General features: G+C 30.5%; 2 protein-coding genes across 8 annotated transcripts; one reads left to right on the top strand and one right to left on the bottom strand.

Annotated features, from left to right (window-relative positions):
• The first annotated feature begins 3,435 nt into the window (after positions 1–3,435).
• Positions 3,436–9,094, top strand: LOC118033452 (uncharacterized). Of its 7 annotated transcripts, none has more exons than XM_035038441.2 (16): positions 3,436–3,631; positions 3,924–3,983; positions 4,252–4,349; positions 4,466–4,566; positions 4,657–4,735; positions 4,908–4,968; positions 5,185–5,231; positions 5,360–5,452; positions 5,811–5,901; positions 6,195–6,243; positions 7,096–7,224; positions 7,314–7,461; positions 8,012–8,104; positions 8,234–8,302; positions 8,661–8,703; positions 8,810–9,094. In XM_035038441.2, the coding sequence occupies exons 2-16, from the start codon at positions 3,926–3,928 to the stop codon at positions 8,908–8,910; spliced, it is 1,260 nt and encodes a 419-aa protein (XP_034894332.1). In that variant the 5' UTR covers positions 3,436–3,631; positions 3,924–3,925; the 3' UTR covers positions 8,911–9,094. The 7 variants fall into 7 exon arrangements, with proteins under 7 accessions (XP_034894332.1, XP_034894331.1, XP_034894330.1 ...); XM_035038440.2 differs by having other exon boundaries at positions 3,871–3,983; XM_035038439.2 differs by having other exon boundaries at positions 3,840–3,983.
• Positions 9,095–15,233: 6,139 nt separating this feature from the next.
• LOC118033454 (E2F transcription factor-like E2FE) lies at positions 15,234–18,698 on the bottom strand. Its single transcript, XM_035038447.2, has 11 exons — positions 18,320–18,698; positions 18,163–18,230; positions 17,982–18,034; positions 17,817–17,894; positions 17,628–17,687; positions 17,386–17,494; positions 16,987–17,054; positions 16,825–16,897; positions 16,674–16,735; positions 16,162–16,564; positions 15,234–15,601 (listed from the first exon to the last, which is right to left on the bottom strand). The coding sequence occupies exons 1-11, from the start codon at positions 18,409–18,411 to the stop codon at positions 15,513–15,515; spliced, it is 1,155 nt and encodes a 384-aa protein (XP_034894338.1). The 5' UTR covers positions 18,412–18,698; the 3' UTR covers positions 15,234–15,512.
• Between the last annotated feature and the right edge of the window lie 3,958 nt (positions 18,699–22,656).

Raw genomic sequence — 22,656 nt, 5'->3', positions numbered from 1 at the left:
AAACATTAATTGTCCAAAAATCAGAAGTTATAACGAAATTTTATGCGCATATTTTTTGTTAAGTTATAGCTAAATTTTATTTTCTTTTTGCATTTTTTTTATATTTTTTTAGGAGGAAGTTCTAATAAATTATTTTACCTCTTTTCATCTAAAACTTAAAATTACATTTCCTTAACGTGACTGATTGGTAGCCTTGGATTGGAAGGAATGCCACTTGAATGGGAAATAAAAGGATTAATAAAGTTTTTAATTGAAAAACCATGCATGTAGCATTTAGCTTAAAGTCAGCAAATATTTGATTAATAAAGTTTTTAATTGAAAACCATGTAGTATATAATTGTGATTATTAATGGTAAATGAATATATAAACTTAGTTGAGATGAGATATGCAGGTGTTTTAAGATGAAGAGAAGAACCATTAATTAAGAGATTCAGACAAAAAAAAAAAAAACTCTTTTAAATAGGAATTAAATGATATATATATCATAGTTATATGATGTGTGCAATACGATAAGCTTTATATATTAAAAAAAAATTATATTTAAGGTTCAAAGTATCATGGGATGCTCTTAGATTTCCAGACGTTACAAGTTATCTTGCCTCGTAGTAAACTAAGGTGAGACTTCATTTTCTCTATTTACACATCCTCGCTAATAACATTTTCATATTACTACTTCATGCCTGTCATGATGTGTTTACTTACTTCTTATGGAAATGTCCTAATTACTTTTTGTTCTAATTACTATGTCTACATCTCTTAATTTTCCTTATTTGCTTTCTTGTTAATTTGTCTTAATAAGTGTAGCTATCTTGATTTATTTCTATTTATTTTCACTGTTTAAAAATAATATTTATAAATTCTAAACTAATTAAATAAAAAATAAATAAAGCGTCGTCGCAGCAACGGGTAGCTTTCCCTTCTCTTATGTTTCCTCTCGTAACATCTCCATTAAGTTATCTTTGTTTGGTTTTTTTTTTTTTTAACATAATTATTTAAATAACTTATATGTATCTCGATAATTTTATAAATTTTAAAATTAATAATTATATAAAATTTTAATGATCATAAAAGAATTCAAAACTTATAATCATTAAAAAAATAAATCTAAAATCTCAACGATTATTTTCTTATATTATCTCATGTTTGCTTTCGTTGCCCTCTTCCAATCTGCCGCGTCGTCTCATTCTTCTTGGTTATTCGAAACTCGTCCATTTCCGCCTCTGCTAAATTCTCTTGTTCGACATGTTCTTCTCAGTTTTGTCAGCTAATCAAATAGTTTTTTATAATCTTTTTATGTGGTTTCCGTTCAGGTCCGTCACATCTCTCTTCAAAACCATCATTTGGGCCCTTTTTACGTATCTCATTTGCATGTGATGATATATATTAAATAAGATAAATTCCGGATAATAAAATCTAAACTACAATAATTTTCTCATGTTTAAGATAATTAACAATACAAATAAGACTTACTTTTCAAGAAAAAATATGCATATAAGCTTCTAATTTTTTAATATACTTGTTAACATGCTATGCCGTCCTTTAAGATCACGAGGTTGTCAGCGCCTTGGGAGCACAAATTCACTAAAGAAGAAATTAAAAAAATTGACAAATGAGGTTTTTAGAAAAGGAAGAGAGGGACATGAGTGGGATAGTGTATTTGCTATTGCGGTTCTAGTTGTGACTGTGATTTAAAAAAAAATTATTTTATAAAAAATATTTTTAGTTGAGGTTGATTTAAAAAAATATATATTTGGTTAAAATTGTGGTTGAAATTAAGATAGAATAAAAAGTAGTTTAATGTATTTGGTTAAAAATGCTTTTGAAATTGAGGTTATAAAATAATTTTAAAAAATAGATATTAATATTGATAATTTTTAATTTAAATATTGTAGATTTAACTATTGTTATTGCATCATGAAATAAATAATACTTTATATAAAATATTTTTTTATTATTCCATTGAACTATCTACAATTTCATCACGTCTGAAATACATCCGATAATTTTCTTAGTTTCTTTAACACACAACAACATAACTTGTAAAATATAATCAAGAACAAATTAGAATTGTGATCAAATTTTGCAAATATTATGTCGTCAAGCAAATAAAACATAATTAAAAAATAAAAAATATTTTTTTTATTTTACTGCATTGGACCCGGTTCAATGCATTTTGCGCGTTGGACTGAACCCGGTCCCGTCGGAACAGTGGAGCTATGCTCCACTATTCACTGCTCCACTGTTTAGTAAACAGTGTAGCGTGGTTGAATTTCCTAGCCGCACAAGAAAGCAGTTTGCTGCTTTCCAACTCCCTGCGTTTCGCACGCAATTTATTGTGGGTCTCATGCATAATAAGTAGCTTTTTTTCTTAACCAAATGTTTACTTAGTGCGTTTTTACAAAAATGCGAACACTAACGCGTAGCCAAACTGGCTAGGCGCAACACGAGTTTTTTTTTTTTCTAGGTAAAGTGCACCAATTAATTATTAACATGCAACTATATTTCACTTTCTTTTTGTAAAAATATAATCATAATGAGAGATGATTATTTTTTAGTTTAGTTCGGTTTTTATTAAAAAAATAATAAATTAAATTTGTTTCTAAAAAACAACTTAAACCGGTTCAAATTGATAGGTTTCAGTTCGGTTTGACTCGGGTTTTCTGGTTTTAGTTTGTTTTTTTACGTTTTGGATTCGGTTCGGTTCGGTTTTTTCGGTTTTAGACTTATAAAACCAAAACCAAATCGGTTGGTTTTTTTAAAATTCTAATCAATTTAATTGGTTTTTTTCACGGTTCAGTTTTTTTAGTTATTTTTTTTATTTTCTCGGTTTAATCAATTTTTTAGTTTTTTTCTCACCCCTAATTCTAATTTATTTATTTTTAGCAGCAGCTGATTTTCTCTTTGCAAATTTTGTGCTACAGAAAATTTTGTGCTACATGTTAGCAACAGAAAATCCATTACTAATTCTTAATATATAATAGTTTTTTAAAAAATATATTATTTATTCCTAATGAGTCATCCACTTTATTTCCTCAAAGCATTTAAAAAAGAGATTTAATAAATTTTCCAAGAGATGTAAACCTATGATTTGAATCACAATATTTTAAAAACAATTTCAAACCTCTTATTAAAAAAAAATCATAATAAAATATAATAATTATTTTTAAAAGTATTTTTTTTCAGAAATAGATTAAAATAATAATTTTTTATTTTTAAAAAATTATTTTTGATATCACCCTACCAAAATAATTTGAAAATACTAAAAAAATTTGTTTAAAATAAAAAACATATATTTTAAATACTTTTAAAATATAAATTCAAGAAATACCTGTCGGAATCAAGAATATTCTTGAATAAAAATAAAAATAAAAAAAGAAGAGATCAGGAAGCATCCTGATCTAGCTGTCAAGTTGTAATAGTTTAGAAGAGCGGGCCAGAATGAATTTGTCCTCACTCCCAAGGCTCCATCTTTCACCAAAAAGCGGAGATACATTTACTTCCGATACAACAAAAAACACGGATCACTACCACTAGTCGGAGCACTAGTTGTCCAGCTCCACGAAACTTCCTTTACTCTTTTCCTCTCCCTTGTCAACTCCCTAAGACAAAAGAGCAGCTGCGTTCTTACCGGTAACTACTGAGTGGTCTTTGCTTTGCCCTCGCTTTTTAACTCTTTTCACTCATACGTCACTGCACCGGATCTTAAAAATTCATTGCATACTTGTTGCCAAAAAAAAAAGTAGCAACATATTTTCGGTCTTTTTATTGTTACTGTGTTGGATTCAATGGTCACGTGCTTTTAATGTTTTTGTTTTTGTCGGTGCACAATTGAGTATAGTCCGTATACACATACATAAATGAATAAATAGACAGGAGTTATTGAAGAATTTGAGATCTGGGATTGTTGTTTTGATTGAAGAAGATATGGGTAGCTCAGAGGAAAGAGTTGTTGCTGTCATCATGGTTGGTGGACCCACTAAAGGTATCATATCTTCTTCTTTTGTATTCAATTGCTCTATCACAGTTTGATTTCTATCTGGGAATTCTCAATTTTGATTGTTTGATTGCATGCAATGCAACTTAATGTTCATTTTATAATTAATTGACCGGACCCTTTTGCAGGATTCTTTTGATTTTTTCTATTTCTGTTGAAATTTTGATTCTTTTAGTGCAAATAATTAAACCCAGTTCTTAGTTTCTTTGATTTTTCTTCATTCAATTGAGCTGAGTTGGAATGTGAAATGTTGCAGGTACTAGATTCAGGCCATTGTCATTGAATATTCCAAAGCCTCTTTTTCCTTTAGCTGGACAACCAATGGTTCACCATCCAATCTCTGCTTGTAAAAAGGTATTTATTTTATTCTTAAAGCAATGGTTCAATTTTATTAGTTTGATTTTGAGTTCGTTTGTTTCTTTGTGAGCATAGAAGATTGTTTAGTCATTCAGATTGCATCTCTGTTTCAGATTCCAAACTTGGCACAGATCTATCTTGTTGGTTTCTACGAGGAACGAGAGTTTGCTTTGTATGTTTCCTCAATCTCCAATGAGCTGAAAGTTCCTGTTAGGTAAAGTGACTTGATGGTCTTTCTTGGTTATTTGCTTTTGATTCTGTAGTTGTGGTTTTCTGTTTTTAATGATCAAATCTGTGCTTGTAGATATTTGCGGGAAGACAAGCCACATGGTTCTGCCGGTGGGCTTTATAACTTCAGAGACCTAATCATGGAAGATAGCCCAGTTAACATCTTAGCCTAAACTTTTCTATCGGCATGCACATCTGTCTCCTATTTTCAATATTTTCTTTGCATGCTCTTATGTGAACATGTGTAGGTGCTAGCATTTTCTGGAGATATAGATGGATGTCTTGTACTCCAAAATTTAGTACTGATGTTTGGTTATCGTTTCGCAGTCCCATATCTTTCTATTGAATTGTGATGTTTGCTGCAGTTTTCCACTCCCAGAAATGCTTGGTAATCCACTTATCCAGATTGAATTCTTCTTAACTCCTTGAATTTGTATGAACTTGTTCATAAATTCTTCTTCAGAATATCATGTAAATCCTCATGGAGCCTGGGAAAATTATTTTTATGCTGCAAGTATATTATTTTTTAACCCGGGACAGTTTTTATTTTATATTTTATGTAGCAGAAGCACTAATTACCTTATATCAACTACAATGTTTGCAGAGGCCCACAGAACATATGGTGGGATGGGAACTATCCTAGTAATCAAGGTTGGTTGAATGCAAAAGATAAAGATGATACCCAAGGAAAAATTTTCAGAGTTTGATATTCCAGCAGTAGGATTGTCCTCTGTTTGTCTACAAGAATTTTTTGCTCCCTTAATGTTTTCTACATGCAGGTCTCTGCTGAGTCAGCCAGTCAGTTTGGTGAATTGGTAGCGGATCCTGACACCAATGAGTTGTTGCATTATACAGAGAAGCCTGAAACTTTTGTAAGTACAAGTTCAGATATACTCTTAATATTTAGGAAATTTCAGTGCTTCCACAATTTCTTGAATGATTGGTTAAAGATGGATCTGGTTCAAGCTTTTTCGCTTTTGCTTTTTATGCGACTGATCTTTTCTGGTTTTTATTTTTTTTTACTTACTGTAAAGTAAAATCAATAAATTTTCTGAATGCCATATTGCTAGGACATAACCAAAAATCAACTTTTTCTTTTCTTTTCTTTTATTGAAGTAAGAAAGGCTTAAAATTTCATTGAATTGAATGGTGATGTCTGTTACCATCCACTACCATTCACTTTCATTAGGTTTTTCTTTTTTATTTGTTTGATGTTATGTATTGATGCAGGTAAGTGACCGGATAAATTGCGGTGTTTATGTGTTTACACCAGAAATATTCACAGCCATCCAGGATGTTTCTTCTCAACGGAAAGACAGAGGTAATGCAATATGGTGTTTGGCCTGTAGGGTGCTGGTCCGTGATTAATTTAGAAATTCCAGAATTCTGTGGTTCTTTTGTTAAAACAACTTGAATATATTAGTGTAGCCTGTTTCAGCATTAACCAAGGGTTTCACAATTCATCATGAAAACCTGCATCAACTAAAACTCTTTTGACCCTAAAGCTTGCCATATCCTGGCTTGTTTTTTTAGAATATGATAGCATTCTATGCAACTATGGATGGTCTTGAGTATCGCTTGTGAAAAATGTGAACTCTGTTTTACCATTTGCAGCTAATCTGAGACGTGTTTCCAGCTTCGAAGCCCTCCAATCAGCTACAAGGTTTGTCCTCACTCATGGTTTGGACTTTCCCTACTTTTTCATCCTTTTATCTTGGAATTACTGACTCTAGGTTGAGCATTGCTAGTATAATAATTCACTTTAAACTATTATGATAAATTTATTGAAATGAAGTTCAACAAATGTTTTGTCTTTTGTTTTTATTCTAACATACAGCATTATTGTACTTGTTAAAGTTGGTAATTTGATTTCAAAATATAATTGACCTGTTGTTGACTATGTCAATCTGGGTTACATGTAAAGAAGCTATCAGCTGGGATATTCCAAACAATCCATAAGATGCATATACCTGTTCTGTAACTCACTGGTTTGAAAACCATCAATTACAATGCTTGTGTAATGGACTAAGAGTGGATCTATTTCTTTCTTGGGCCTCTTTAGTTGTTGAAATGGCTAAAATTTAGACTGGTGAATGACAATAATCATATATTTGTTTATGTATCTATGTAGATGAGTGATTTGGAGAGTGACTGTTCCAGTATGTTCTTTTGTCATGATTGATTATTTATTGCCATGGGATTTGCAACTGCATCTTGATCTTGTTTGAAGAGTCAAGTAGTCAACAGATCTTCAGTATAACAAGAAAATTCAATTTGTACAAGTCAATTGGAATACAGATTCACTGCGGTAATATGAACTTCATTGTTTAAGTTGCAATATACATCCTCTAATATCCATACTAATATTTTGGGAGAGTCATCCTTGGTAGTTTTAACAAAAAATTGTCGTAGCCTTTTCTTTTCCTTTCTTGACCTGCTAGAATATTGTTGTTATTGCTTAATAATGGATTTGATAGAACCCAATATTTACCACAACTTCCTGCCCTTATGCAAGTTTCCTTAACAGGAGTCTTCCAACCGATTTTGTAAGATTGGATCAGGATATCCTGTCACCCCTCGCAGGAAAAAAGCAGCTATATACATATGAAACCATGGACTTCTGGGAACAAATCAAAACTCCTGGGTAAGACAATGCTTGCATATTATGTTAGTATCTTCTTTTCCATCTTTAACCATTCACCCTATGTGATTTTTACCACATCCGCACTGCAGAATGTCTCTGAAGTGCTCTGGTTTATATCTTGCCCAATTCCGATTCACCTCACCCCATCTTTTGGCTGGTGGTGATGGCTCAAAGACTGCTACCATTGTTGATGATGTTTATATACATCCATCAGCAAAAGTACATCCAACTGCTAAGGCAAGTTTTCCATCTTGTTTATGATATGGAACTATGGGTACACTATTACTGTTGGCCGATGCAATCCTTTTAGAATAATGTTAAGTTGAGGCGTTTTTTTCCTTTCTGTTTATAAGTTAGTAATTACTTTTTTTTATCCATTGAATACATATTAGTACTCTGTTTGTCCCTTTATGATTGATTAGGTGATGAGAACTAGGTGTGCATGCCTCTAGATCACCTTAAAAAACTTGTTTCTTTATTCATCTATTATGATGCAAAATGATTGTTGCTGGCATACTCTTTTCCTGTTGGAGTAGAAAATGATTTACAAACAAACAAATCATACTGAAACTCCATACAAGTTGATTTGTGAAATAATAAGCGGTAAAACTGTCGGTCTTGCAAATAAGAAATGATTGGTCAAACATGAAAAAATTGTAACTGCTACATCAGTTTTTATGATATGTTTGTTTCTATAGCCTTACTCCTTCCTGTTGTATGTACCTTTTCTTTCTCCTTCATCTAATTCATATATGATACTGACATTTTGTGGAATGTGATGAAACAGATTGGTCCCAATGTCTCTATATCCGCTAATGCTCGTATAGGACCAGGTGCAAGACTCATCTGTTGTATCATCCTAGATGACGTTGAAGTCATGGTAGGAAACTGAAATAAGGGATTTACTGGATTAGATTACTTTTTTATACAAATTGTTTTAGGGTGGGGGGTTGTGGAGGTGCCACTTAAGATATCTCAAACTTGATGGTATGCTTGTTTCATTTATCAGGAAAATGCAGTTGTCATTCATTCAATTGTCGGGTGGAAGTCTTCCATTGGGAGATGGTCCCGCGTCCAGGCAAGTTTCCTGTTATATTTTAGTTGGCATGGTACATCTGTTATTTGCTACTTTCCCAATGCTCTTTTCTTCAATCAGTATCCCGACAATGTAACAAAGGCAGGCATCATATTCGTATGGTGGTGTTTTTCTCAATATCTGTAATACCATTATAATATCAGTGATGACATTGTGCTAGTACCTCCCCCCCCCCCCCCTCTCAAACATTTTCTGAAATCTTCTCTGTATCTTGTCCAAATTTGTCTGATATGATACGTCTGTTGTTCTTATTACTAGCACTAGGGTCTGTTCCTTAATCAGCTTGCTTTCGCTTTAATCCATGGTAAGATTTATTATGTTTAATGAACTGATTACACAGGCTCAAGGGGACTACAACGCCAAGCTTGGGGTTACAATTCTGGGTACTTTCTTTATGCACAAACCCTGTTTTCCCTTAACAGTCCATTTCCATTTTTCAGAGACAAATTGTTTCTCTGCACAATCTCAGTGTTCTTTTCCTTGATCCAGGCGAAGCTGTTACCGTTGAAGATGAAGTGGTGGTGGTTAACAGCATTGTCCTCCCGAACAAGACACTCAATGTTAGTGTTCAGGAGGAAATTATTTTGTAGGAGACCTGGATGGCTCCGATGTCCATTTCTGCCATCTCTCTTTCACCGGGAATCCAATATTTTTAAACAGTTTATTATCAAGGTTGTAAATTGAAATTTGCGAATTATAATAATAAGAAATTTATTAAGAAAATTAAGAACAAGAACATGCATATTCAGAATAAATTCATATCTTTTTATATATTTTTTTTTCAATCTTTAAAATGCAAAACAAGTAATTTATTTATAGAAAAAAAAATAAGAACATTAAAGGATACTAAAAAATTGAAATATCATGAAAAATCAAAAGATTAAATTTAAGTCATGAAGTCTGAGAAATTCTAATGAGCATTTAATAAATATAATTATAGATTTTATAAAAGGAGTAATATTTGTGTGATTTTTTAATATTTTAGAATTTAATAAAAGGTTTAATATAGATCCTGTAATATTTATATTTGAATACTTTAGGATTTTTAAAAATTTCAAATTTTCATAATAAAACTTTCCAAAGTAAAATCCAACATAAAATCTAAACGAAGAAAAAAGATTACAATTTGTATTAATTTTACCTTAAAATTACTTGTTTTATGATAAATTTTTAATACGATACATTCTAATATAATGGACAAGTTTCTTGAAAATTAAGGCTGGTAATGACTTTGTAAATAAATTTATTAAATTATCACTTGACCTGATTTACTTAATATTAATTTTCCTTTATGTTGAAGCTCAGTGTATAAAAGAACTTTGATAATATATTTTTTGTTTTATCTCCTTTAATGTAGCTTCCTCTAAATTTAGTGATGCATGTAGCATTATCTTCAAATAATATTGTGAGACTATCTTCAATGGTTGACAATTCATTTTTTTTTTTTTATGTGCTAGATAATTGACCTTAGCCATATACATTATTGACTTGATTCGTGGATTACAATAATTTATGAATGATTAAACGAAGTAGCCATTAATGTTTGTTTAACAGATCTTAAAGAAATTGCAGTACCTCTTTAGGTAAATAAATAACATGTTTATGATCTCCCTTTATAAGGATTAGAGAGATAACTTGTAATTGCATATCCAATCAATTGTGAATTTGATCCACTATAAAATAACCTCATTTTAGTTGTTCCACATAGATAGCAAAGTATATATTTGATCTCATTTCAATGTCTTTTTATAGGAGTGGAAGTGTATCTTGCTAAAAAATTGACTGCAAAAACTATATCTAATCTTGTACAATTTGCAAGATACGTGAGTGATCCAATAGCACTAAGATATAGTACTTTTGGACCAAGAATTTCTTCATCCTCTTCTAAAAGTCAAAAGGGGTATTTCTTCGCATCAAGTAATCGAACAACCATAGATGTACTCAAAGAATGAGTACTATCTAAAAAAAAATGCTGCAAAACCTTTTCTATATATGTTGATTAATGGAAAAATATTCTATTTAAAATATATTCAATCTGTAAACCAAGACAAAATTTTGTTCTTCCAAGATCTTTCATCTCAAATTCATCTTTCAAAGAAGTTGCAATTTTTATTAGCTCTTTAGGAGTACCAACAAGATTCAAACCATCAATATTTACGACATCAATAGCAAATCTAGATGTGGTTTTCTTAGTAAAAATGCATGGACAAATCTTATTATTCTCAAACCCTTTTTCTATGAGGTATTCATTAAGACGATTATACCACATTCGACCAGATTGTTTCAACCCATATAAATATTTTTGTAGTTTAATAGAATAAATATTTCTGGGTTTATCATAAAAGGCTTCAGGCATTTTGAATCCTTCAAGGATTTTCATGTGAATATGTTTATCTAATGATCCATATAAATATGTTGTAACTATATTCATTAAACGTATATCTAGAGTTTCTAAGACTACCAAACCAATAAAAAATCTGAAAGTGATTGCATTCACAACTAAAACATAAGTTTTCTCATAATCAATAACAGGTTTTTATGAGAAAACTTGTGCAACAAGTCATACCTTATATTGAACAATTTCATTGTTCTCATTTTGTTTTCTAACAAAAACTCACTTATATCTAACGGGCATAAAACATTTAGATGTATGAACTATAGGTCCAAATACTTCATGTTTTGTAAGTAAGTTTAACTCTGTTTGGATTGCTTCTTTCCACATTGGTCAATCATTTATATGTCGACATTCTTCGATAATTTGTGGTTCACTTTCATCATCACTTCTGGTGATGTCAAAAGTAACCTTAAATATAAATACGCCATTTATGATAATTTTATTTCAATCCAAAATCTCTCGTATGTAAACATAGTTTATGGAGATCTCATTATTTTCAGATACCTGGATCTCTTTAAGAAATGCCTCTTCAGGTGGATCAATAATAGAAGATGATTTTGACACAATATTTACGTCTATTTTATAAATGATAAATTTTTAGGAGTATCATCATCTATTTGTTGTAATTTTTATTTTCTATGATTTTTTTCCTTAGCAAGAACAGATCTTCCACGCTCTAGGCATGATATAGATTCATTTGTTACTATGTTGCTTTTTTTTTCCTTCAGGGATTTCAATTCTAAATGGAGCATTTACAGCTAGAATATGAGAGTTAACCACTTTTTCATTGTTGGTAAAAACATCTGATAATTGATTTGCAATATTTTGTAAATGAATTATGTTTTGAACTTTAAGTTCACAATGATTTGTTCTTGGATCAAAATAAGATAACTTCGGGTTATTCCAAGTAATTTATTGTCGTGTTTCAGACACTATCTTTTCTTTCCCTAATGATGGAAAAATGTTCTCATCAAAATGACAGTCTTCAAAACGTGCCTTAAAAACATCGTCAGCTAAAGGTTTAAGGAATCTAATAATAGATGGAGAATCAAAACTAATGTAAATTTTTATTCTACGTTGTGAACCTATTTTAGTCCTTTATCCCCTACTATAGGCATATAAACTGCACAACTAAAAATTCATAGATGAAATATATTTGGTGGCATACCAAAAACAAGTTGCAAACGAGAACATATATGGTAAGCACTTGGTCTAATTCTAACAAATGATGCAGCATGTAATATAGCATGTCCCCTAACAGATGTAGGCAATTTTGATTTTATAAGTAATGGTCTAGCAATTAATTAAAGATGCTTTATAAATAATTATGCTAGATCATTTTGAGTATGTGTATGGACAATAAGATGTTCAACATCAATTCTAATAGAAGTGCAAAAATTATCAAATGCTTCAGAAGTAAACTCACCAGCATAGTCCAATAAAATTTTCTTGATTGGATTATCATGAAATTGCACTCTTAGTCTGATAATATGTGTTATTAATCTAGAAAATGCAACATTTCGACTAAAAAGTAAACAAACATGTGACCATTTACTTGAAGCATCAATCAATATCATAAAATATATAAAAGATCTGAATGGTGGATGAATAGGTCCACATATATCTCTTTGAATTCTTTTGAGAAAAAATGGTAATTCTATAACAATTCTTGATGGAGATTTTGGTAATTAATTTACCTTAAGAACATGCAACGCATGGATTTCACTTGGTAAAATAATCTTCAAGTTCTTTAAAGGATGCTCATATAAGTTTTTAATAATTTATCGCATCATTATTGATCCCGGATGTCTAAGTCAATCATGCCAAAGCATAAATATTTTTTAGTCAGAACAATTTTGGTGTATCATAATATTTGTTTCGATAGATTTCATGATCGTATAATAAATTTCAGAAAAAAAAAACATATAATTTTTCAAGTATAAGCTTTTAGCCTGAAATACATGAAATAATATGAATATATTCTTTTTTGTTTTTATCTATTGTTTCATAATGATAACCATTAGCATAAATATCTTTAAAACTGAGTAAATTTATTCTAGACTCAAGTAAATATAATGCATCTTTGGTGCCAAGTTTTATGTTATTTGATAATAAAATATTAGCTCTTCTGGAGCCTTTAATCATGTTTGTTGGACTTGATATTGTAATGACATTAGCTTTGGTTAATATCAAATATTCAAAATATTTATTGTCCTTAAGAATTGTGTGTATTGTTGCATTTTCTGCTAGACATGAATTTCCTTCATGAAAATGCAAACCTTTATTCAAAATATAATTAAAGTTTATTATTTAACTGAAATAAAATTGACATTGTTTATTAAAATTGCAATAAGATAAATATTCTAATACAAATAAAAAAATTATTAATCTTACCTAAGGATTTCACCACTAAGCATGCTATTTGTTTTATTTGGGTTTTCAAAGAAATAGAAACATCAAGATAAGTATTATGACCTTCAAAATCATCTTTGTGAATAAAAGTAGTCTTGATTGCATTTTGTTTTAAAAAAGCTTGATATAAATATGTAAGATGTTTTTGTGTGCAACAAGTACAAGACCAGTGACCATGCATACAACATCTATGACACGTATCTTTAAGTTTATGCAAATTCTTGCCTTTTTCTTGTTTGGGTTCATTGTGTCTCCATTTATGGTGGTATGGTGGGTTGTCTTTTTGAAGGATTATCTCTTCTCCTTTTTCATTTATTTTTTTCATATTTATACCCTTTGGTTCTTTCTTGTCTTTTGGACAAAGGTTTCTTTCACTTTAGGAAATGGTTTAAAACTTGTGGGATGGGATTGATGATTTTTCATCAAAAGCTCATTATTTTGTATAGCCACAAAAAAAAAAAAACATGAAATTATTTATGGATACCTCTTGAAATTATGTTCTCTATATTGTTGCTGCAGGACAATATTTGAGGCATGAAAAGTAGAGAATGTTTTCTCTAACATTTGATCTTCTATGATATTTTCATCACACAATTTTAGCTATGAGGTCATTTTAAAAAAAGCTTAATTATATTCACTAACCGATTTAAAATCTTGCAACCTCAGGTGCAACCAATCATAACGAGCTTGAGGAACTATGGTAAACTTTTGGTGGTCATATTTTTCTTTTAGATTTTGCCACAAAACAAGAGAATCTTTTATTGTGAGATATTCAACTTTTAATCCTTCATAGAGATAATGGCGAATGAAAATCATTGTTTTTGTGCGATCATGCAAGAATGCATTATTTTCTTCTTTGATAATCTCTCTAAGATTCATAGCTTTCAGATAAATCTCAACGTCAAGGATCCATGACAAAAAATTATTCTCAGATATATTAAGAACGGTAAATTCAAGTTTCATCAGATTCGATATTATCTAAAAAAAAGAAACAACTTATTAAATGAAGTCACGAATATAAAAGAAAATAAAAATCAATCTTTTAAGACTACTATTTATTTAGTTCTTTAAAATTACTAGTTCTTCAAGAATTGTATTTGATTTATTTAATTCTTCATGAAGTTACAATACTAGTTCTTCAACAACTTTAAATCTTGATAAATAAAGATGAAAGAAAAATTGTCAAAATAAGTTAAGAACCAAATATATTCCATTAAGTATGTACAATAGTGAAAAAAAAATTAAATTTGATACAAGCCAAATAACATAGAAGTTTATGCATGCCAAGATTTCAATATAAATTAAGTAAAGTAATTGTGCTCATAACATGTTAAAAAAAAAAAATAACAAGAATAAGCATATTCAAAATATAACTTAAAATTCATACATTTTTTTTATATATTCTTTCAATCCTTAAAAAAAAAAAACAAATAGTCTATATATAAAAGAAAAAATGAAAACATTAAAGGATATTAAGAAATCCAAGTGTAAAATCAAGAGACTAAACTTAAGAGTTGTGAAATCTTAAGAAATTTTAATGTACATTCAATATATATAATTATAGATGTTATATCAAAATTTGATTTTTAGCTGTTTGACACCTTCCTGCCAAAGATTGTGAGCTTGATAGTTTAATGGCGCAAAAGACCATAAATATGGATACATCCAGATATTTACAGTACAGTTTTCAGTTTTTTGAGACAACCACTGTCTTGATATGGCAAATTACGGCAGCGGTCTAACTATTTTTAAAAAATCTTAGTGCAATGACGATATTCCATTCGCCATTGTTGCCCAAAGTTGAATGCTTCATGTACTATCACTTCCAAAAGAGAACCAGAAGACATCAGGGGTGTTTGTAAATGTGATTGACGTCTATCCCGTGTTAGATGGGATGAGAAGCTTCCATTCAATATACATTTGCAGAGATTTTATTTGTAATATTATCTTTTATACCTTCTGGCATCATAAGAGTATTGAAACAACCAGGAGATGCAGAACAAGTTCTAGATAGAAAAAAGTCAGGAGTATTGTGCTACAGCTGCTGTCCCATGAAGAAAATGATATGTTGCACAATCGAAGGCAACTTCGTAGCTAGTTAACCTGTGGAGAAAAGACCATATATTCAAATTTATTTGCTTCGATGCATCAGATAAAGAACATTGCGTGGCCATGCTAAGATGGTGCACGGGGAATGTGCATCCAACTTGAAGCCATTTCTTCTGTCATAAAAAGTACAAAAAGAAGAATTTTGAGAGCCCAACACTGTACTGGTCATAGCGAAAAGCAGAGCCACAAAGTATCAGAAATTAGGAGATATGTAATGGTTTCTTCTCAGCAACTTCAGTGTACCATGATTTCCATGCTTCCGTGTAATGGGAAAAATTAGGAGATGTGTAATGGTTTCTTCCCAGCAACTTCAGTGTACCATAATTTCCATGCTTCCGTGTAATGGGAAAAGAGATCTCTCAGAGCTGCAAAATTATCAGCATATGAGCTTTTTCATATTTCCACACTGGGGTTCTAAGAACTCAAGAAAATTCAATTGGATGATAAGGCATATCAAGATAAACGATTAACAACAAGAATAGAGAACTAAGTGAAAGAGTGTGGATAGGACGAGGAAAAAAAAAAAAAAAACTGGACGACAAAAGGATTGCTCAAGTGGAGGTCTCAAGGGAATGGGTCCAGATATTTTAGCAATCCACTGTAGTGGATAAACAAGTGATATGACCTAAGCAAACCCTATTTGCTTTTCTTGGATGTATAGCTCTACTAGCATACTTCTAAACAAATAGCCTATTGACAATTTTCATGCCTTCAGGTAACTCAGCAAGGGAGTCATCAGCTGTCCAACTCATTGCATGATATCACAGGGAAACATGAAATGAAAAGCTGACCAGGTTATGTAAGACGGGTGTTTGTTGTTTCCTGCTGCACATGTATTTCTGAACCTAACGTCAAATAATTGGAACTTGAAAACTAATATGATCAAACTATTTCACTGAATTTTTAACTAAGCATTAGATTGTACCTTGGTTGTGATATTGAGGACGAAAAGTAGAGGAAAGACCCTCCCAATCATAGATCCGAGTCACTTCGTCTTCAGGGTTTCCCGCTGTGGCCACGCTAACAGGAGCAAAGGGGCCAAACTGGAAACTTCCCGACTTCTGATGTAAATCCTGACCAAAATTGCCTCTCTCGGCGACAGTTACCGTATTTTCATCTTTTATTTGCTGCATCTTCAAATTCTGGCTTTTATCCCCGTCAACTGAAGAATCCATTTTGTTTCTTTTGAAACATGTGTTTGTGATATCAGCTCCAAATGTCCTCTTCCTAGACTCAAAAGGAGCCAAAGGATCACCAGATCCGTTCTCTGATTTGCCTCTGAAGCCCAACCACCTGAATGCAGGTTTCCTTGTATCAGCAGTGTGGGTCTGCAACACATTTAATAAACATCAGAACTTCAAAGAATTGTATTAGCGCTTGAGTAAAAAAAGCTAACATGATCCTTTTAGTTTTTCAACAAGCGTCGTAATTGATTACCTTCTCAATAAGTTTCAGAGAAGACAGCACATTTGCAATGTCATATAGCCTCCTTACTTTCGCTGCACAATCATGTTATTCAGAGGATGTAAATCAAAGAAGTAGATCACCAATAGCTCTTATCAAAAGTAGATAAGGTGAGAAAAATTACTTCTCATAATTGACGAATTGTGGCCATCTCCTAGTAATAACTTGGCAGATTCATCGAGTGAGATCAAATTTGCCTAAAAATGAATCCCTCGTAAGCACCAAAGTAACAGATAATGGCATAGAAGACCTATTAAGAATTAAACTCTTTTAAGATTTCACTCACGTTGGAGCACACAAAGAGCTTCACGAAGTTCTGAGTAAGAAGCCCCAACGACTTTTCTCTCCGATGATCTGTAACAAAAATAATTGAGCTTGTTATAAGATGCCAAGAAAAGTAGATGGGTAATTATATCCACCGTTTCCTTAATGACCCAATTGACAACAATTGAAGTCCACCCGAAAAATTTGAACAAAACAAAGGTCTAGTTCCAGTTTGACACATCACAAGAATAAATAATTAAAGGATCTTTGTAAGTTCGTTAAAGTAATTGCTTTTCTAAATCATATACATATTCTGGGAAAAAAAATTACGAGTACAGGTGATGTAACATACTGAAAAAACAAAGAAAGAAAAAAGGAAAACTTCAGTATAGATATGTTCATAAAAAAGAGAGGACATTACCAGATCTTGACACAGCCGTAGATTTGTTAATACCAGAATTCTCATTCTGGCTTCCTGTGTTAGGATTAGAATCAGAGTCATCGTCCTCGTCCTCATCATCATTTGCAACCTAAAAATTCAAAACACGCACACAAAATACAGATTAACCCAAAACCCAGCAACAAAACGAATGAAAGAAACCCTTTTTAAAACACAGTATGTTCATGATGAAAGAATAAATAAACCCTTAAAAATCCACTTACTTTCGCGGAATTATTGCTTTGCCTATCAATTGTACTGACATTATCTCTCAAACCCTCTTCCTATTATATCACCAACAACATGAAATCAGTCCAGTTTTCGAAAAATAACAACACTTCACAAAACCCTTATCTAGCTCAAATATACGAAACAAAACCTGAAATTTTATTTTTTTGGGTTATTTCTATTACCTTCAAATCTTGTAAGGTTTTAGGGACTGAAGCAAATCCCTTCCATGAATACTTATTCTTTGCCTTTCTTGCAAGAACCTAAAGAAAATAGAGGGGGAAAAACACATAAGAGAACTCAAAAAACAAACAGTAAAGAATCACAACATCATAAATCAAGAATCTCACCCCAACACTCTCCAAGACATTCACTATATCGTAGATCCGTCTTCTCTCAACTCCTGCAAATCACAAACCCATTAAAAAAGGAATTCAAGATTCCACCCAAAAAAATTACAAATCAACACATCTAAACCATAATAACCGGTAAATTTTCAAAATCAGGAAGGAATAAAGAAACAATAAAAACCTAATTTAGAAGCGGCATCATCAAGTCCAATCACGTCGATGTCATCTCGATTATACAGGGTCAAAAAACTGCAAAATAAACAAATAAAAATCAATTTAATTCCGGGAAAATTCTGGGTTTTTGAAAGAAAGGAAAAGGGAAATATGGGTTTATTAACTTGGTGCATAAGAGACCGAGAGATTTCTGTTTTCTGCTATAAGCGTGATGCCTTGAAGGGGGGTCTATGATATCGGTATAAGACAAAGCCATTATCTTCTTATTTGGCTGAAGATCTGATGCGGTTAATGGAACTATAAGGACTGTGGATTTGATTTGATAAAAAGGAGGAGGAAGGGAAGAGAGGTGAATACCGTTAAAAAGGAAGGCGGAGATTGGAGAAGAGAGGGTTTGTTGTTTGACTTATTGTAGGCGGGGGTTTGGAATTTTGAACAGAGGAAGAGGAAAAAGAAGAAGACGTTTGGAGGGTTAATCGTCTTTTAAAAACTTAGCTCTAGCGGGAATTTGAATTCTCCATTCCCTCTTTTTTTCACGTAGACGCGCTCTCTCCGTTTGTGTAATTATGATGCCATGATGCTTGTTGAGGAGTGCTTTTGATTTTGGCATATTTTTTAAAAGTAATTTTAGCTTGAAAAGGATATTAAATAAAAAATTAAAAATATATATAGTATTTTATGATGGTTTTAATATATTAATGTTAAAAATTAAAAAATATATATTTTTAATTAAAAAACATCATACATCACAATTTAACATACACAAAAGCATTTCTAACCCTAAAATAATAGATAGATTTTATTATTATTATTATTATTATTATTTATATTTAGTATGATATATATATATATAGTGAATAATGTTATTAAAACTTATATTTAAATATATTATGGAGTTGAATGATGAGCATCTACCAAACTCAACATACCATATTCATGTATCTATAATATCGAACTAACCCTAATTCAAACATAACCACTACGCTATATCAAAGCTAAAAGAATGATAAAATACATTTGTTAGATTATGTCCACGTGAATTCATTTTTTCTTGTTTGGTTCTTCATACGAACACTACTCTAAGTTGCTAACCCTCTTAATTATGTCATTCTGATGTTGTACCCTTTTTTTCTTAGAAGTAGCCTTGTTTTTATATATATATATATAACAAGTATTTGGCCATGCCTAAATCGTAGATATTTGTTTCTTTATATACATAATGGAAAGGGGTCGGAATTCATGGCTAGTTCTGGGTGGACTTCGAACCTTTTCTGTGATGGGTTTTGGTTCGGAAATGGAGGAGGTTGATCTGTGGTGTATACATAGGCGGAGGCATGGCAAAGACTGCGGTGGGCTTTAGTCTAAGTCAAGATTTTATCAATATTTTTTAACTAGTTTTATATTAAAAAAATTTATAATTATCAATTAAGTTATCAAAAAATTCTGAAAATTTACGTGGAGCCTTCTAATATCATGCTTTAGCTTGAGTTAAAATTTCAGAATTTTTGGAGAAATTTAAAAATTTGATGAAAAATCACAATTCGATCAGTTTTATGTTATTGGACGTAATTTTCAATCTGACCATCAGATCGAGTTAAAATTTTACAAGGAATCTTAAAATATATTGAATAAAATCTAGTTAAGAGTTTAGGATGAACGGAGCTTGGTAGTGCTAATAAAAAAAAGAACCGTCAAATAAAAAAAATGACTCGTTAAGAGTAAAATGGTTATTTGCCATTAAAAAATAAAACAAATCAACTCTTCCTTTCTTGTATATATTGCCGACTGAGCAGAAGTAGAATAGAAGAAGAAAGAAAAGAAAAGACGAGAGAAAAATAGAAAAAAAAAATAAGGGAAAAACATAAAAAAAAATCTAAGAGAAAAAATAAAAAGTGAGAGAATAACCTTGTAAACTTACAAAGTCCAACTTATAAAACAATAATCTAGGAAAGAATCAAGTGAAGGAAGAAGGAATTAAAAGAGGGAAAAAATTTAATTACTTTGTTTTCCAGTTGACATGAGATTGTTATTTTATCTCGGTTGAGGCGTTGTTACACTTTTGATTCAGATTCGATTATAGATTAATTATATTCCACAAAACATCGAATAATATAACTTTAATAATGAGTTTATTTTTACTTTCGCTTTAATTTTATGTATTTTTAAATTTATTTTTTAATATTTTAGATAGTATATTTGAATTAAAACTTTACTATTAATTTCAAAAATTTATATAAATGAGTTAATAATCAATTTTAAAAAATATTTATAAATTTATTTAATAGCCAAGAATAAAAAAAAATTCCTAACTCCGCCCTTAGGTGTATAAATGGGAGTTGTGGCTACCATCACGGTGGCTGTGTTTCCGCATATCGATCGGGAGTCTTGTGTTGATCGGGGTAGGAGGAGAGGCTGCAAGTTTGTTTCTGATTCAAGGGGTGGCTGTTGTTGATTTGCATGGAGTTTCTTTGACGGTCTACTGCTGTTTCTTTATTGCTGGAAAATTAGAGGGAGGTGTGGTCCTTGAAAAGTGCTAACGTGATGGCTGGAGTTTTGGCTGGAATCCAGTAGGTCAACGGTGAGAGGAGACAAGACAGAGAGGCAGAGGAGGAGGCTAACTGTTTTTTTATATATACTTTTCTTTTTTATTAAAAAAAATCATGATGTACTATTAATATTTTATTAATTATTCTCATTTTAAAAAGAATTACCAATTGTCCTTAAAAATACCAGAAAGCCATTAAGAAGTCATAAGACTGTCAATGGTTAAATGCTTGATGATAATTTTTTCACATTGTAAATTATGTTATTTTTATCATAATATTAATATTTTTTGACCTATTTTTTATGATATTTTTTAAAGTTTATAAGAAAACATGTTCAAGTCTCATATTATTTAACAAAAAAGAAGAAGAAGGAATGGAAGGTTGAATTATAAAAATAAATAAAATTACAGGGTGTTAAAAATGACTTGAGGGGTGTTTACTCATTAGCATTCAAAATATCATATTTTTTTATATATAAATTTTGGTTTATTTTTTGTTGATTAATTTTGAAAAATATTCCTAAGAAACACTAGCCATTGTTATCTTAAAAAAATTAAAATTTCTTATTATTTACCTTTAATTATTTTAAAAATATTTTTAAAACATAAAAATAAACAGATTTTATATTACCAGCCCAATAAAAACAACAAAACAATTAACCTAGCTACATATTGTCTTCTCTTCTATTTCTCTATGAAACAACAACCCTCACCTCTATCTTTCTCTTCCATTGATGTTCCCTCCTCTCTCCATCAACATTAATGAGTTCAGCAACAAACGGTCAATGACATGTAAATATAACAAATCAGGATTAGAAGAATGAGCAGGGGTATAATAGTAATTCACCTAAGTTCTTTTTGTTTGCTGAAAAATATTAAAAAAAATAATAATTTCTATGAAAAGTGAATTTTTTTTTTAATATACTTGATAGTTGGTAGATTCATAGAAAATAAATTCAAAAGGAAGTTCAAAAATTATTTCTAGTGTTTTGTTATGTTATACAAAATAAACTGAAAAATATTTTTTAAATATTTTTTTCAAATTTATTAAAAGAATAAAAACCAAATATAATAGATAAAAATTTAGATTAGTTAAGCTGATCAGTTGATCAATTCCTACAAATAATCATGTGTTCATTATATATGAACAAGTTGTCAACCGGTTAATTTGGTATTACTAAAAAGTTGATCGATTCATATAGAGTACTATATATATCAGTTTTAATCCTGATAATTTTATATAATTGTTTTATCAATCCTTTTTAAATACATGCAAAATGAAGTTTTTGCATTCATTTTAATTTGTCTATCAAGTATGATATAAATATTTACATTTAAGCACTAAAATAAATACTTAAAAACTAAATTTTTACTTACTTTGTATTTTTGACCTGTTGATTGATTTTTTTCATTTAGTACCTCATGCATGTTGATGTGATCTTTATATAAATTTGTTTAAACTTAATATCATTCAAGAATATCATTAATCAATTTCTATATAATTTTTTATTAAAATACATAAAATATTAATATGCACCCAAAGGTCAGCACAGGGAAAATTGTGGATTCACTAACTAAAAATTTATCGAGAGAGCTTGTGTATAATTATTTAAGGAAAAATATGATTAAGGCCTTTAAATGATGGTAACCATACTTAGTTGATTATAGATCCCAAGGTATAGGTTCAAATAGAAAACTAGGTCATATAACACTAAATCATATAACATTTTTTATAGCAATAAAAAATTATTATTTCCTATTTATTTATATGTTGAAATAAATGTTCATTATAGCGTGATAAGAGGTAAGCTGAACTCTTAATGATTTTTATATCTTGATGCACCAAGTGGAGTATAACAAAATATTCTTAATGAAAGATTATCTATATAAATAAAAAAAATTCTCATTTCTTTGAGAATTTTAATAAAAATCAAATTCTCTAAAGCACTTATAAAT

This window comes from Populus alba, chromosome 15 (genome assembly GCF_005239225.2).
Source record: "Populus alba chromosome 15, ASM523922v2, whole genome shotgun sequence".
Classification (NCBI taxonomy): Eukaryota; Viridiplantae; Streptophyta; class Magnoliopsida; order Malpighiales; family Salicaceae; genus Populus; species Populus alba.
This window is presented reverse-complemented; position numbering and strand designations above follow the sequence as displayed.